This window comes from Fragaria vesca, linkage group LG5 (genome assembly GCF_000184155.1).
Source record: "Fragaria vesca subsp. vesca linkage group LG5, FraVesHawaii_1.0, whole genome shotgun sequence".
NCBI lineage: Eukaryota > Viridiplantae > Streptophyta > Magnoliopsida > Rosales > Rosaceae > Fragaria > Fragaria vesca.
The window spans coordinates 20576270-20592092 of NC_020495.1; the positions used below are offsets into that span (position 1 = coordinate 20576270).

Here is a 15823-nt window from a genome sequence, read left to right on the forward strand (position 1 = left end):
TCTCTCTCTCTCTCTCTCTCTCTCTCTCTCTCTCTCTCTCTCTCTCTCTCTCTCTCTCTCTCTCTCTCTCTCTCTCTCTCTCTCTCTCTCTCTCTCACGAGGGTGTGTCATTTGAAAATTTGTTGATGAGAGAATATGGAGAAGATGAAGATCTGCTCATCGATGAAGATCTGGGATATGTAAAATTGTTCTCTTTTCAATTTGTTTTATTTTTTTTCCTTGATCTGGTGAAGAGAGTCGCCGATTGTGGTACTGAGAGAAGAATTTAGTAATAGAATTATTAATAGAATTATTCTGATATTTAGTAATATAAGACAAAAACGAATATTTAATAAAAAAAATATTTTTTTTTGTCGTAATAAAAGTATAATTAGTTTTGATAAAGAAAAAAAAATTATAGTCATATGGGTATGGGTACCCATGGAAATACCCAAACCCGTGTAGGTTTCAATTACCCATTACCCAAAAACCCATAGGTAATATGATGCTACCCATTAACTAGAGTTTTTACCCATATGGAATAAAAACCCATGGATACCCATACCCATGGGTTTTGATGCCATCCTTACTTTGGTGGTGGAGAAATGTTGTTTGGCGGTGGTGGGATGGTGTTTGGTTGGCGTGGAGGATGCAGCAACTTACGGGAAGAGAATGGAGGGGAGTTCAATGGAGAGGATGTGATGGACGGTGACGAAGAAGGAGAAAAAGAGGTGGATGTGGAGAGGGCGAAGGTGACGGTGACGGTGACAGAGAAGGTGGATAAGAGTGTGGCGAAGCGGCCATGAGGAGAATGGAAAGAAATAGAGGCAACATGGTGATGGGTGTTGTAGCAAGTTTGGTCTTGTGGTTATGGTTGTGGTTGATGGGTCGACGGCCTTTTATACATAGATTGTGAATTAGAGTTAACTTTACCACAAATAAACCAAGGTTAAGTTAAATTAACCAGGCTAGGTTAAGCCTCCACTTAACCTCATTGAATGTTTTGTCCCCCGCACTCCCTTTAGGCTATAGGCTCTCTCCGCATGAGTGGAGTGAGATTTGTACCTCTGACCTTGCCCATAAATGCATAGGTACCCAACCACTAGGCCAGCTTTAACTTATGAAAAGATAGTGAACGAAGACTTATATGTACACCGTTTTTGTATAATTTAATTTCTAGAATATTCGCATTTCTTTTATGGATTGTACATTTCATCTAGGATAAGTATGCATTTATATGTGAATTTTTGTCTGAATAGTAGATCATGAAATTATTTAGAAACATGTAATAACTGAGATAAATTATAAAAGAAAAAATCTTTTTAATTGGAGAAATTACTGGTCACTCCATTAACTTTCATGCGCTCGACAATTTACTCCATTAACTTTCAATTTCAATCGATCACTCCTCAAACTATCCAATGTCACACAATTAGGTCTATCTGTTAAGTGGTCGTCCAAATTAGTGGTTAAGTTGCTGACTGGACATATTTTTCAACTGAAAATTCCATTTAACACCCCACCTCTCTCTCTCTCTCTCTCTCTCTCTCTCTCTCTCAGCTATGGCTTCCCAAACAATGTGTAAGATGTTATTTTTGGCTTCACTTTCCACTCACTCAAATCCAACAAAAGTTTATGAACCAAAGCCTATTGTAAAGAGAGGATTACAAGCTTTAAGTACATAGCTTAAGTTTTGAAAACAAAGCCTTGGATAGGAAGTTATGCTCTTTCAAGTTTGAAACAAAAATCTGAAAACCCAGAAAATTTCAGCTTTTGGCTGAATCTGCTACTGTTTTTGGCAAACAATTTGACAAACCAAATGTTAACCAAATCCTCAGAAATTTAACACACATAAAGATGGATATATGAGCTTTACAAAGGTACTTTCGGATTTCAAAAAAAGGCCTGAGCTGAAAGATATCAAGACACAAAGTAGGTAAGAAAATCAGCTTTTCTGCAGAATTCTAGAAATTTGCAGCAACTAATAAACTTGATTTTGGAAGCTTTAATTCGACTTTTGAAGTAACAAAACAAGTTCTAAAGCTTCAGAACGGAAAGGAACAGATTTCCAGAATACGAAATCATTTTAAACACAACAAACAGTTGAATCAAAAGGATCCAAAATCTACTTTGGACACCCAAACTCAAGAACATAGTTCTTGAGCTATAACCACAACGATTCTAATTGAAACCTAACAACGAATAGAGCCACCGGAGGGCGTTGGTACGGTTGGCGGAGAGACGTGGGACCAACGCATTGGGGATGGTGAGGAGGAGGGTGGTGTTGGAGTAGAGGAAGGCGCGGACGAGGTTGGGGTCAGAGACGTCAAGGCGGAGGGTGGCGAGACCGAGGGAAGTGACGGTCGAGGCCACGCGCTCCGGTAGTGAAGGGGTGGGGTAGGTGGCGACGGTGGAGGCAGAATAGGTGACTCTGATGGTGATGGAAGAGGCGGCGTCCGGCGAGGCGGTTGCGGCGAGGAAGAGAAGGGTGATGAGAGAAACGGCGGAGAGAGAAAAGTGGGAAGCTATGGCTGGCTGATGGGTTTTAAATGTGTGTGTGTGTGTGTGTGTGTGTGTGTGTTGTGAGAGAGAGAGAGAGAGAGAGAGAGAGAGGAGGTGGTAGGTAGTAGTAGTGTGTGTGTGTGTGTGTGTGTGTGTGTGTGTGTGTGTGTGTGTGTAGTAGAGAGAGAGAGAGAGAGAGAGAGAGAGAGAGAGAGAGAGGTGGGGTGTTAAATGGAATTTACAGTTGAAAAATATGTCTAGTCAGCAACTTAACCACTGATTTGGACGGCCACTTAACGGATTGACCTAATTGTGTGACATTGGATAGTTTGAGGAGTAATCGATTGAAATTGAAAGTTATGGAGTAAACTGTCAAGCGCATGAAAGTTAATAGAGTGACCGGTAATTAGGCCTCTTAATGTTGTTTTTGTATTGATTGGTGCACTAGGTAGACTGAGATTCATTGTCTTTCTACTTTACACCTTTTTAGTTTAGGGTATTTCAATGTGTTTTGGGTGTTTTTTTTCTGAAAATGAAACTTATTGTTGTTATACCAACTTCTTTTCACTTTGTTAGTCTTTGTTTAATTACCGGAGGGATGAAATACTAGGGCTTGGTTTAGAGACTGAGATTCATTGTCTTTCTACTTTACACCTTTTTAGTTTAGGGTATTTCAATGTGTTTTGGGTGTTTTTTTTTCTGAAAATGAAACTTATTGTTGTTATACCAACTTCTTTTCACTTTGTTAGTCTTTGTTTAATTACCGGAGGGATGAAATACTAGGGCTTGGTTTAGAGATATCCCGATTAAGATTGTTTGCTATAAGAAATAGGGAAATAGTTTTGATTCTGATTGAGACTTCAATGCTTAAGATAGGTTATTCTGTCTTTAAAAGAGTTCTATGATTTTTTTTTTTTGCTGGCAATGGAAGAGTCGAGTTTCAAGGGGGACTGAAAACTGGGTGAAGAATTCTCTTGCATACAAAATTAGATACAAAACATAAACATAAAGTAGAGAAAGTAGTTCAGTGAACGCATGCTTTAGATATATTGGCAGTAATATGTATTTGCGTGACAAATTCTTTTTCTTTCCATCAATAACAGGGTTTCCATTATCATCAACAGCTACTAAACCATCAAAAGTTAATTTTGTAAATACTGATACTTTTCTTATATTTTTAAAGAAGAAGCCAGTGAGGAGAAAGGAAAGCGCGCCACATTGGTAAGCTTCCTCTATTCGTCAAATTGTATTATTGTACTTGCAGTAATGTTTTTCTTATTTTCCCTACTGGTTTAAGATACATAGCCTAACAGAATGAGTTGCGTCTCCGAATGACTGACTACATAATAACCTACTTATGTTCAGTTTTCAGTTTAGTGTTTCATTTGGCAACACTTATGTTCTAAATCATCTTTTGCATGGTGATGGAAAAACTCACAGCATATATATTTGTATTACTACTTGGACATATGGAATTGGTATATAAAAGAGCAATACTACTATATATGTATGTGCTTAAACTGACTTCTGGATATGTATGACCTTAAACTAAAACTTACATATGGCATATTAGTACTATATCCTGGGTTTTTTTAATTGCAAATTACTAGCTGTCAGTCATTAACCTTATGTCTTAATCGACAGCTACTTCCCAAGGGATTACCCCTTTCATCGTCCAAGAAACACTCTATTGTCGTGGACAAACCATCTAAGAAAGTATGCTCTCAATTTTTGGTTGGGGTTCCATTGTTTGTATGAATCTAATATCAAAGTAATTTTGTAAATTATTGGTTTTCTGATAAGCTATCATACATACTTAGATCTGGCTTTTGTTTTAATAGACCTCATTTTTTGTATGCCTTTTATGCTTGAAAATTACTCATTTCATTCAACACTATATTGCAATTGATTCAGGGAACACCTATAGACTAAGTAAGTATAGTTTGTTTGGTTTGGTTTTTTTTAAAGAGCCTCAATTTTGTGACTTTTATATTTTTCGTAGCTTGATTAATGAAAATTCTGCAACAACCGATTAACAGTCCAATGAAAATTCTTTCCTGTTTTGATTGAGAGCTAGCCACAAACACAGGATTAAGGATCACACTCTAATGATGTATAGAGCGGAGGAGAACAAGGGGTTAAATCTGATACATTTGCATTAGCAGAGAAAAGTAATGGGCTACATCTACTATTAATAAAGCCATAAGGATTTGAGATGGTTAAATTTTTGAACTGTCTAAAAAGCCCACCTTTAAATGTGAAATAGATCGAGTCTCTTTCTTTCATAGTAGATGATCACATTTCATGTCTAACGCTTCCATACAGAAATTGCAGACTGCAGACTCCACTTCTTGAATCAAATGACAGATTACAAGTGCAAAGCAGAGAGCACTGACATACGCATATGGAAAAACTGTGGAAACAAATATATTCTCAGAATAGGTAGACAATTGACAAATCTAATCATGTGTTAAGCTTTAATTTTTTTTTTTTTTTTAATATTTGTCTTTTATTTGACCCTTATATCTTTAGACAATGCAATGCATTCATTCTTAATTATGACATGAAAGCTTTGGAAATGTCATCCCCTCAAGGTGGTGATGGAAAAGGTACTACAAAGGGTTCATTGGATTAAATAGCGGACCTAGAGAGTGCCTTATGCATACTAATCAACATTTTATGAGGAATTAGATTACAAAATCTTTACTGATTAGCTATTTATTGTTCCACTTTATCCTATTCTGCTGTATTTGTACCCGAATTTTACAGTTGCAAGTGTAGATATACTAGAGAAGAATAGAGCTTGACGAATGGTTTGGCTTTCTTTACTTGGGCTATTAGGAATTAGATATTGTTCTTTCAAACTATGTTATGAAAAGGTTTAAGGAAATGATCACATATCATATAATGTTTGGGCTTTCAAGAGCCAATTCAATCTATAACGATATTCACATACGCGCGTGCAGGAAGACTAGTCTTTAATAAGAAGAAATTGCATTTTGGCTTGTATACAATAGTAACTATCAGTATATATCATAAGATTAGTTGGGAAATTGTTTTCTTTTAAACATGAAACTAGTTACATCGTAGTCTATCTGTTTGAACTAAACCGCAATTGTTGTTGCTCGGTGTCTCTGATCAAATGCTCAAGTGTTCTTCAACTGCTCTCCTGCAGCGAATGTTCCTCCTAGTGCTTATGAAATGGATGTCAATGGGGTGGTGAAGCAAATTCCGAATGGGTTGATGTTGTGTTGGTTTTTCGGAATTCAAACATAAAAGGAAAAATTCAATTGGCCTATGTTAACCAATTGCAACTTATTAACCGAGTGCTAAGAACATGCACAGATTCTTTGTTCACGATACTGCATATTTGATTTCATCCGTAATCTATTTTCTTCCCTATTATCATGAAGCTTATAAATGGATTTGCTTGTGTCTATTATAAGAATAGAAAATTGCAGGACAGTTGGGAAAATATTGTGCCCTTCTGATGAAGATTTTTAGAAATCCAGTGTTAAATCTCATTAACCTGTAGTCACAAGTCACAACACTAATTGGTTCTTTATTGTGATTCTAGATAGCAACCCCCTCGCGAAGGGACTGTGGAATACACTGGTACTGAGGACTGGAAACTAAAAGCAAAATGGGTGTTATATATCAATGAAGACCAAAATAGATTTTGTGTCTTTTTGTAACGATCGTATGCTAGGTATGGCAGAGTTTGTACAATGCTCACAGACTAGTTCACAGATATATTTGTACTGTTTTGTTTCATGAAGACATGAAAGCTAGGTATGGGTTCATAGCGTACGGCTCTAGGTATGGACTATGGAGACTTTAGTAGTTAAAAGCTTACAACTTCATTCCATAGCAAAAGAAGTACTAATGCACTGTTGCATAACAAGCAATCAGGATTGGAATTGTCCTCCCATGTTGAACATCAAATTCAAATGAGTGAACAACACAAAATTTACATTTCATCTGAGACCCTATATGGCTTAGATGGACAATTAAGACAAATGAATCACACTCAGACGAAGTACATCTAGATGGTATCAAGGGAACTGGAATGAACCGCCAATTTGATTAGTACCTGATGGGGGACTAATAGCCACCCAAAGGAGAGATATGGTGATTGCTGTAAGACCAGACCACACAAACACAATGGTTGGTGTCTTCCCTCGTCTTCCCATAAGCCCTTTTGCAAAGGGATAGAGATGTGCCAGCACCCAAAAACTGAAGAACACTCCTCCAAGCAATTTGCTCCACTGTGGTATGACACTATATACTGTTCGGCAAACAGCAATAGCTATTCCAATCAAGTTTGTCATCATGATTGTAATTGGTGGTATCATCAGTGATGTCCATTTGAAGATATAAAGATCCACAAACTCATCATCTATATCATCACCTCCAGATTTTGATGTCAGTGTGAATGAGATCTCAATACCTGCTATGACCTTTAGCAGACCTTGAAGCACAGCTGCAAGATGGGCGCTTGTTCCTCCAATCAACCAAAACTGCTCATTCCTCCACCACTCTTCTAGTTCAATTCCAGACCACTTGATCTCGAGCACAGCAAGAAGAATGAGGGTCACTGTGATGCCTAAAAGGTATACCAGGAAGGTTATGTTGAGGGTCTGAACTATGAACTGGCCCGAAATGAGTGAAAGTGCTGGAAGGAAGCAGTAGACAATGAGGAAAAAGGAGGTGAAAGGGTACATTCCAACATTGAGGTACGCTATCCTTTGTAGAAACTTCATTTTGGAGCTAGCGAAAAGAGCATTGTTTCGAGAAAAGAAAATCTCGACAGAACCAGTTGCCCATCGGAGAACCTGGTGAAGGCGATCAGTGAGATTGATTGGGGCAGTACCTCGAAATGCATCTCTTTTTGTTACACAATAAACAGACCTCCATCCTCTGTTGTGCATCCTATAACCTGTGACAACATCTTCAGTTACTGAACCATAAATCCACCCAATTCGTTGGCCCCATTCAGTCTTATCCTCATACCAGCAAGAGATGACACTGATTGCCTCTGCAACTGTTGATGCATCAAGAAGCTCACGAGGAAATGTGAGAGCACCTGGTGGACGTCCATTCTTCAATGAAGGATGATCAGCAAGAGGACGGCCTTGGAATTCTGCCACTTGGATAGACTCTACAAGGAAACTTGAGTTCCCGAACCTTTTAGGAATAATGGCATTCATTTCGTTATCATCATCACAGTCTCCCAGTTCTATTGTTTGAGAGTCGGGGTCAGAAACAACTGAAGATTTAGATTTCTTATTGCGGCCACCACAGCAACAACCATTACGATCCTTCACTCGAGGTGGATCAAATCCATATAGGGCAGTTCGTCGAAAGAGGCAACCTGTTCCAACATAAACTGGACCCTGAATGCCATCAAGTGCACGCATGTTGACATCAAAGAAAACAGTGTTGTGGTTGGCATAACGGTCAGAAGGGTCTATTCCTTCAAACCTCTGAGGAAACTGGACATAACTAATGCGGTCACCACCACGATCCATCATGAAGCACATGCCTTCTCTCAATGCTTGGGAATTGTAGATGTAGTGATCACAGTCAAGGTTGAGAATGAAGGGCCCATTAGACATGACAGCTGAGGCACGAACCAAGGCATTCATAGCACCAGCCTTCTTGTTGTGATCATAGCCAGGTCGCTTCTCACGAGATACATAAACCAACATTGGAAGACGAATGTCAACTTCACTTAGATCCATAGAATTTGAATCCACTGTTGTTCCTTTCAGTGGTTCATCACTAGGAGGTTTCAACATAACCTGCATATATTACAAAATTAGTAAATGACATGACAGCTCCCAAATGAAAAAGTGAAGCCGATTTGTAGTGAATATATGATACATATGAACTCACCCAAAACAAACAACATGAATAGATGAGATGCCTGCTATAGAATAAATGGAGGCATATATAAGTATCAGGCAAGTTACTTCAATGTGGATGCATAAGTATTAGAGGGTGACATATAAAAATCTGAGAATTGATTCCACACGGAAAATGTAATACAGATGGTCAGCTTGTTGATAATTCAATGTGGATGCCTATATAACAGACGTACATACAGTAGTGCTTAATGTCCATTTAGGTAGCTAACATGAAGCTCAACATAATCAGATGATGTCATAATATTGGATTAATAGATGGTTAACTTTTTCAATGTGGATGTCTATATAACAAACGTACATAGTGCTTAATGTCCATTTAAGCTAACATGAAGCTCAACATAATCAGATGATGTCATGGACACTGTAGGGTCATAATATTTGGATTAATAGATGATTAACTTTTTTCAAGTTCGATGTGAATGCATATATACCTAACTATAGCAGTGCTTAATCTCCATTCTTATTTTCGTGTTCTTAATTGAAAGTAATACACAACATGCAGAAAAGTTGAGGAAAACCAGATAGAACAAAGAGCAAAATGGTTTTTGAAATGGAAGGAATTCAAGGAAACATTGGTTTTTGAAATGGAAGGAAACATGCTGAAGCTGCATTGTTGTTACTTGTCAGATTACTGCCTTAGCATTCATATTTGATAGGGCATGCAATTCTAGAAATTAAAACAACAGAAATCATATACCTGCATAATACTAGCATGATCACCCCTAGAATGCTCGGGGGCAGGAAAAGCCCAGGTTCCAGGCCAGTGTGTTCCATCAGCCATCCAAGTTGCTTTTGGGATCTTTATCTTATCAACTGCTTCATCATTTCCAATCGCTCTCCCAAGTTTCATGGCCTTCATCTCATCCCTAGCATTGTAGGCATCTGAACGTCTCCGAATTGAATCAGGAAGGCCATTGATTCTAACCTTATATTCATCATACTCACGCTTCACTCTCCTTCGGTCTCTAACAAAATCTTGCCGTACTTTGTTCTTATAAGGATCTCTCTTCAGACTGAAGTAAGATTCTGGGTTTCTTGGTTCAATGTTGTGCTTCCGACAGAAGGGTACCCACAAGTTGGCAAAACTAGCAGCTTCTGCCATGGCCTCAAATGTTAAAAGTGCACCTCCATCATCAGAAACATAACATGCAAGCTTCTCAACAGGGTAGTCAGCTGCAAGAATTGAAAGAATTGTGTTTGCGGTGACAAGAGGCGGTTCCTTCTCTGGATCTGCTGTAGAGACAAAAATGTCTATGCCTGGGAGATCAGATTTTCCAGTAGGATTGCTGAGGCTTGGTGTTTCAAATTTTTCTTTTAGAACATCAAGATTGGTAATGCGATTGATGGGACAGAGCTTTGGAAGCTGATCAAGTAGCCATGAGATGGCAAACCAGACTTCACAAACCACTGACATAGCCCACAACCAGACAGCATCTTCATTTGGATTTCTGATTCTCCATTGCAAGAATAATCCAAGGACCACCATTCGAATGAAAATTAAAAGCCTGTAAGAATATGTCAAACATCAGCTTCAAAGTATGGAGTCCCAAAAAGAGGATAAAGGAGGATAAACTAGAAAGCTCAAAATAATAGTAGTCCATATCTTTGAAGATGATATAGACGATGTTACTATTGTCAATTTGTCATTGCTCATTAATATTATGTTACTTAAGTATGTTTGGTAACTAGGGACTGGAGTAATAATATCAAAGTCACAGTTTCAGAAATACTGAAGACTACAAAGAATCAACAAAAAGGCTACACAGAATCAGCAAAAAGAGTAGAGACAGTAGTCAATCAACTACCATTGAAGCTCATGCAGTTATTAATTTCAAATTGTAATTTATGTAATCACACCCTAGTAATATGGATGTTATACAAGTTTATCTAGTTATTAGTAATATGGTTAGTATCTGTGAAGCTCAACCTATGTATTATGTCCTTAGTAACATGGTTAAATACATTCAATTGTTTTTGGTCCTTAGTAATACGATTATATATGTGAAGCGCTGAAGCTCAATGTATTATGTTTGGTCATTAGACTAGCAAATCAAAGCAGCTCTAGAACTCTAGATTATCCACGACACGGATTATCACAAGTTCAGCAATAAAGTTTAAAATTAACATTATGAAGTCCAAAGTGTAAACTACGTTTGATCAATTATGAAGTCCTAAGTGTAAACTATGTCTGATCATAAGTAATTAATGAATTTCAAGATCCTCAAATTATCACAAGTTGAGCGATTAAGTTTAGAATTCACATTATGAAGTCCAAAGTCTAAACTCTAAACTATGTTTGATTATTAGTAATTAGTGAATTTCAAGAGTACTTGAGACAAATAACAAACATAGATCCTCAGACAGTCAAGGTGTATAAGAAACAGCAAGAAACATACACAAAAGCCAAGCACAAATATAGAAAGGACTTGAATTCAATAGACTGTTTTACCTATATGGACTGAGAATTGCAGCAGAGATATTCAGCTTGCGCGTAAGAGGCCTCCATTGCTTATCATGAAACACCATGGGATCACCACCAATCCCATCTTGACTCCCTTCCACATCAACCTTTGGCCAAATAGCATTCCCATATCCGTAACTCCCCTTTGTCTCAAACAACCACTTGTTATGATCAAACTCGCTGCTCTGGCGCCCCATCACCTTTGTCGACTTCATCAAGGACATTCTCCTCTCAGTTTTCGACATCTGCTGCTGATACTGCTTTCGATTATGCACAGCATACTCTGTCACATCCAGCTCCCTATAAGGCTCCTTGCAGCCAGGACACATGTGGTCACCATTTCTCACAGCATCCCTAAAACAATCCATACAAATCTTGTAGTCACATTCACACGGGACTATATCCAGTCCCCTCTCATCAGTCACCACCTTGGCATCACAACCCGGCACGGCGCAGAAAGACCCTTTTGCCCCAGTCATCTGGGGATGATGGCTGGTCTGGGATTCAATGACCTTCTCTTTCAATTGGGCTTGCGTGACGCAATTGTAGCCGCCTGTGAAGAGGGAGCTGGAGACGAATTGGTCCTCCACTCTCTGAGAAGTCGAGTACTCCATGGAAGCTGACATGGGGTTGTTGTCTGGTGTGGAGGGTATCTGGACCGTGTAGGTTGCGAATTGGACACCTCCAATGTCACTGTCGAGATCATGGCTTGTTTGGCTAACACGGCGAAGCCTAGGGGACGCGGTTGAAGTGTTGATTGGAGATTCTGAGGCCATAATTCATAAACCCTGTTTGAATTCCTATTCCTTACTGGGAACTGGGTAAGAAGTACTAATACAACACAAACAAGAACACGATTAAGAAGGAATGAAATTATATCTGGAAAGCAGAGTTTAGTAAAACCAGAATCTGAAATATATGGAAGATTGTTAAGACCCAAACTTGATTTTGTATAACACAATAAATATATCTCAATTGTTAACACCCAATTCCCTAAACTCTGTTTTTCTATATGAAGTAACCACATGAACTCTAGAATTAAAGACCCTTCAAAGTAAATAAACCTTCCAACTCTAGCTCACTACAGTTCTCTGTTTGCAAACAGAGCTTCCCAAACCCTCTAAAATTTCACACTATTAGAGACTTACCAGAAATTTCAAGAACCCAAGTGAGAACAACGGCTGCTTATGAAGTTATGATTGAATTCAACAGCTGAGACACTGAAGACCTTGAAAAGCAGTAGGTTGTTTAAGAACAAAGAAGAAGAAGAGCTTTATTAAGAAACGGGTAGCTTGGGTTTTGGGTTTGGTTTAAGACTGTGAGCTGTTTTGCAATCCAAATTCTGAGAGAGATTCATGGATGGATGAGGTGGGTGGTCTCGTTTCTCTGACATTTTGGTGCGTTATAAATGAAATTGCTTTGAATTTTTGTCACAGTCTTATGACCGTTGTGAAAAAAATGTCATCATTTTTGAATTATTTGACCGTTGCTCACGAGGACGTTGGGAACAGGGACCTTTTGTTTTGTTTCGCCTTGCTTTAATAATTCTTTTTTTTTCTATTTGCAATTTTTTCTTCCCGCTCAAGGAGACTTGATTTTGTCCAATAGCAACACAGCACGTGTCTTTTTTAATGGATAAGTAGAGTTTAGATTTGCTAATACGGGTGGTTGAGGTTGCCCGCGGATTAGAAACTCTCGACTGGTACCTAAACGGCTAAACCGTGGTTTTGGTCTCAACAACTAAGCTGCATGGAAGCGAAAAGTTTAGAAACGCGGAAGCGAATGAGCATGGAAGCAAGACTTAACGCCGACCTGGTTCTTTGACCTCGATACCTACGTGGTGAGTGGTGACCCGACGATTTCTCCATCTCCTAAACTTCGAGCATGATACGGACACGTTTCAATAGGATTCTGAGATTCGGTTATCTCTTTATATTTTTAATAAACCTAGCCTTTTGGTTTGCGCTTCGCGCATACAAATTTGCTCTTTTTAGTTTATTTATTTTTTATAGAAAAAAAGTAATAATAGCAACAACAACAAAAATTTTAAATTCAGACATTTTAAATTAATTTTGTTAAAACATTTTTTTTTTTTACCATTGCAGTCATAAAAGTAGTTACTGCAGATTTACTATCCATGAATCTAGGACACCTACCTCTAATTGCTCCACGCTTTGTTTTTTTTTTTTCCTTTTTTCTGTTTTCTAATTTTATAATTATCAAATTACCACTAAAACCTTTAGACATTAATTAACAGTGTTTTATAATGTAATAATGAAAGGGTAATAATTCAGGTAGTTCAAAAATTTAACCGTTGACAAAATAAAAAAAAAAGGACAGTATCACGATCACCTGTAAAGAAACTTAAGTGGTTAATTTTGGTTTCCCACTACGTACTCGAGTAGTTTTTCTCATTGGCCCATTTATTTTCTTTATTTATTTTGTTATTAACTATAATGACCCTTGTTTTTGTTTGTTTTAATTGCCTCATTAAAGATAAGAGAAATCTTAACTTTTGCTCCTTATAAACTTTGGTATCTCAAATTTATAAAACATCAGAATAGTATCTCAACTTTTCATCCTGTCCGAATTTTGGTACTTTTGCCGATAAAGGCTGCTAATTGGCAATTTTGTCAGGGGTATTTTTGTCCCTTCGGTCTAGATGTAGGGGTTTCAGCATACTGATGTTGTTGGAGCTCCAATCCAGATGGAACAAGAAACTCCAAACCTTACTTCTTTTTCTATTTCAATTTTTTCCACTCCCATATCCATTCATTTCAGTTTCTTGTTCGTCATGAGGCAAGTCGAAAATTAAGATCTAATATATATATATATACATGGCCCTTCCACTAAGGGATCCCTTATTATGACTTATATGAGGGATTGAACATTAGCCCAACTTTTTGATCACATATCAACATCTCCACCATTCAACCTCTAGGTATATATGAGTAGATCATTTCTGGAAATTTTCAGCCAAATTGGTGATCTTTAAGGCTTCGAACTAGCTTAAATCAATGGATGGTTTAAATCTGCTAATCCTGAACCGTTCATGAAAATTGCAGTTTTGAGCACCTTAACGATTATCAATTTGGATGAAATTTTGCAGAAGTGATCTACATATTAGGACCTAAAAACTGAATGGTTAAGATTTGAAAATATGATCGAAAAGTTAGTCTAATGCTCAATCCCTCATATAAGTCATAATAAGGGATTCCTTAGTGGAAGGGTCCTGTATATATATATATATATTGATTTCGTGCTAATTTAGGCTAAGATGGTTTATATATAGGGAAAAAGCCCTAATGCATAAAATAGAAAAAGTCAAACCCTATTTCAATGATAATCTTTTTTATTAACCCATTTGAATACAAGGTACTTATTTTAAGCCCAAATACACAAATCTTTATTAAAATATAATAAAATTATATTTTTAAAGACTTTTTTACCCTTACCTTTTACTTAAAGAGAAAAAGTGAAAAAGATGGAGGGAAGACTTTGCCGAAAGCACACCGGGCTCCGGCGGCCGCATTCCGGTCGCCGGACTCCGAACTCTGGCCGCCGGAATCCGGTCACCGGTGAAATTGCCGGCATCCGGTGACTGGAATTTTCCGGAAATCTCACTGGATTTTTTTAAATGCCATCGGAATTTACGTGATCTTAACCCAAGTACGAAAAAAAAGTTTACTACTCCTACTAAACTTTTACTGGGGGTAGTAAACTCAAAATAAAGTTTCTCCATGACCATTATACACCTTAAAACAATGAAAAATCAACTTAGATGCAGAAAAATAAAGTTTACTACCCCTAGTAAACTTTTGCTGGAAGTAGTAAACTTTTACTGAGGGGTAGTAAACTTGCAAAACAGTAGCTCCAATGCCATAATTCACATTGAAAAGGAGAAAAATCAACTTAGATGCGAAAAAATAATGTTTACTACCCCTAGTAAACTTTTACTGGGGGTAGTAAACTTGCAAAACAGTAGCTCCAATGCCATAATTCACATTGAAAAGGAGAAAAATCAACTTAGATGCGAAAAAATAAAATTTACCACCCCTAGTAAACTTTTAAAACGGAGAAAAATCAACTTAGATGCAAAAAATAAAATTTACTACCCCTAGTAAACTTTTACTGGGGGTAGTAAACTTGCAAAACAATAGCTCAAATGTCATAATTCATATTCAAACGGAGAAAAATCAACTTAGATGCGAAAAAATGAAGTTTACTACCCCTAGTAAACTTTTATTGGGGGTAGTAAACTTGTAAAACAATATTTTCAAGGCCATAATACAGACTAAAACAGAGGAAGAACAACTTAGATGCAAAAAAATAAAGTTTACTACCCCTATTAAACTTTTACTGGGGGTAGTAAACTTGATTTCAATTTTTAACATGATTTCATATCGTATGCAACACATTTAGACTCAAACATGAAATTCACCAGTTTGATCTAAACAAGAAGAATGAAATAGGACAACACCTTTTGTTTAACAATGGGGCTTTTATGGTCGAGACGCTTCAAGACAAAGTCAGAGACCTCCTTGACGATGCTGACATGCGATGACCTCAGCAGCTGGCAAATCTCCTCCAACTTGTAGACCGGCGCGACCTTGTCCTCGTCGGAGGTAGCTGCGTCGACCATCCTCGACCTCCAGTACGACTCCACAGCTCTCCGACTCGAATCCATGATTGATTCACAAGGTCCTCAAATTGAGCTGATCCGATCCAACAGAGGCGGTGCTCGGATCGATTGCAATTGGATCGGAGGAGTGGAATCCAATACGCTTCGGTGATTGACTGGTTGGATTGGTATTAGGGTTTTAGAAGAAGAAGAAGAAGAAGAAGAAGAGAGAGAGAGAGAGAGAGAGAGAGAGAGAGAGAGAGAGAGAGAGAGAGAGAGAGAGAGAGAGAGAGAGAGAGAGAGAGGAGAGAGAGAGAGAGAGAGAGAGAG

The 15823-nt window shown here is 37.9% G+C and overlaps 1 protein-coding gene across 1 annotated transcript; it reads right to left on the reverse strand.

Annotated features, from left to right (window-relative positions):
- Positions 1-6536: 6536 nt before the first annotated feature.
- LOC101292423 (cellulose synthase-like protein D3-like) lies at positions 6537-11648 on the reverse strand. Its single transcript, XM_004301607.1, has 3 exons — positions 10861-11648; positions 9109-9916; positions 6537-8285 (listed from the first exon to the last, which is right to left on the reverse strand). The coding sequence occupies exons 1-3, from the start codon at positions 11646-11648 to the stop codon at positions 6537-6539; spliced, it is 3345 nt and encodes a 1114-aa protein (XP_004301655.1).
- Positions 11649-15823: the final 4175 nt, after the last annotated feature.

Coding starts and splice junctions, on each gene's coding strand:
- LOC101292423 (XM_004301607.1), bottom strand. CDS start 11,648: ATGGCCTCAGAATCTCCAATCAACACTTCAACCGCGTCCCCTAGGCTT. Junction 9,917..10,860: donor GCAATTCTCAGTCCATATAG/GTAAAACAGTCT, acceptor ATATTCTTACAG/GCTTTTAATTTTCATTCGAA. Junction 8,286..9,108: donor ATCATGCTAGTATTATGCAG/GTATATGATTTC, acceptor TAATATATGCAG/GTTATGTTGAAACCTCCTAG.